Source organism: Trachymyrmex cornetzi, unplaced genomic scaffold, assembly GCF_001594075.2.
Source record: "Trachymyrmex cornetzi isolate Tcor2-1 unplaced genomic scaffold, Tcor1.1 scaffold23, whole genome shotgun sequence".
In the NCBI taxonomy this organism is placed as follows: domain Eukaryota; kingdom Metazoa; phylum Arthropoda; class Insecta; order Hymenoptera; family Formicidae; genus Trachymyrmex; species Trachymyrmex cornetzi.
Genome location: NW_017296956.1, coordinates 672,912 through 673,858, shown reverse-complemented (window position 1 = coordinate 673,858; position 947 = coordinate 672,912). Strand labels below are relative to the sequence as shown.

Genomic DNA, 947 nt, shown 5'->3' with positions numbered 1-947 from the left:
AGCCATGACGGCCTCCAGTGCTTCTGGACGCCACAATGGTGCCACGGGACAACACACTTCCGGTACAAGAATTGTGGTGCCGATACCGGTGCATGTGAGCCGTTTAGCGGTCAGATCGCATCACCATCATCTGGAGAAGTGCGCGAGAGCACCGCGCGCGAGACCGACGCCTTCGGGCGAGGGTGGGTCCTCGGGAGCGTCGTCGTCGGTGTTGAGCGATGCCTTGGGACTAGTGAATACATCGGTGAATTTGAGCGGTCAGGTACAGCCGCCTCTGGGTGCCGGCATGGGGGTGGAAATCGGGGTCGGGGGTGGTCTAAGGGCCTTTGCGGTACCAGCGCATCGAGCCGGTCTCGGATCCTCCGGAAGGTAGTGAACGTCGCGAACGGATAAACTTGGATGTTTGACAGAAGAATATGAAAGGAACAAATAGAGGTAGATCGATCAATGGTGTAAGACGCACGCGTGATAAGATGAAGTCGAGTTCTCATTAAAATTGATTATAGTGTCAATCAAAAAATTAAAACCGGTTATGACAAATGTGAAACATTATAAGAAGATAAACACGAACTCTTTCTTTGTCTTATATCTATTGCATTGTGTGTTGCTCGATCAGACAAGGGCACACTGAAATGAATAATTTTTCTTTTAAGTCGAACTATGCATAAGTAACAATAGCATAAAGTTGTTCTGGTATTTTTGGTTTCAAGTATAACTCCTTTATATTTTTAGTAGTCATTTTAAAATCGCTTCCTCATTTTGAAAGTAATACAACTCAAAAACTGTGATTTTCGAGTTATTACTATATGAGTTATAAATATACAAACATTACTCTATCAATTAGCAAAAGTAATCTAATATTTCTTAAAAAATCATCAAAATCGTTATAATTCAAAAAGAGTATCTTTTTAAAGGTTGGAAAATGAAAATGACAAAAATAATTTAAT

The 947-nt window shown here is 41.8% G+C and overlaps 1 protein-coding gene across 1 annotated transcript in view; it reads left to right on the top strand.

Annotated features, from left to right (window-relative positions):
- The window catches only part of unpg (homeobox protein unplugged), an 18,146-nt gene extending 17,584 nt beyond the window's left edge, over nucleotides 1-562 (top strand). Inside the window, exon 4 of the mRNA XM_018506677.1 lies at nucleotides 3-562. Coding sequence (XP_018362179.1) covers nucleotides 3-373 — 371 coding nt within the window. The 3' untranslated portion in view covers nucleotides 374-562. The remainder of the gene's footprint in view (nucleotides 1-2) is intronic.
- The last annotated feature ends 385 nt before the right edge of the window (nucleotides 563-947 follow it).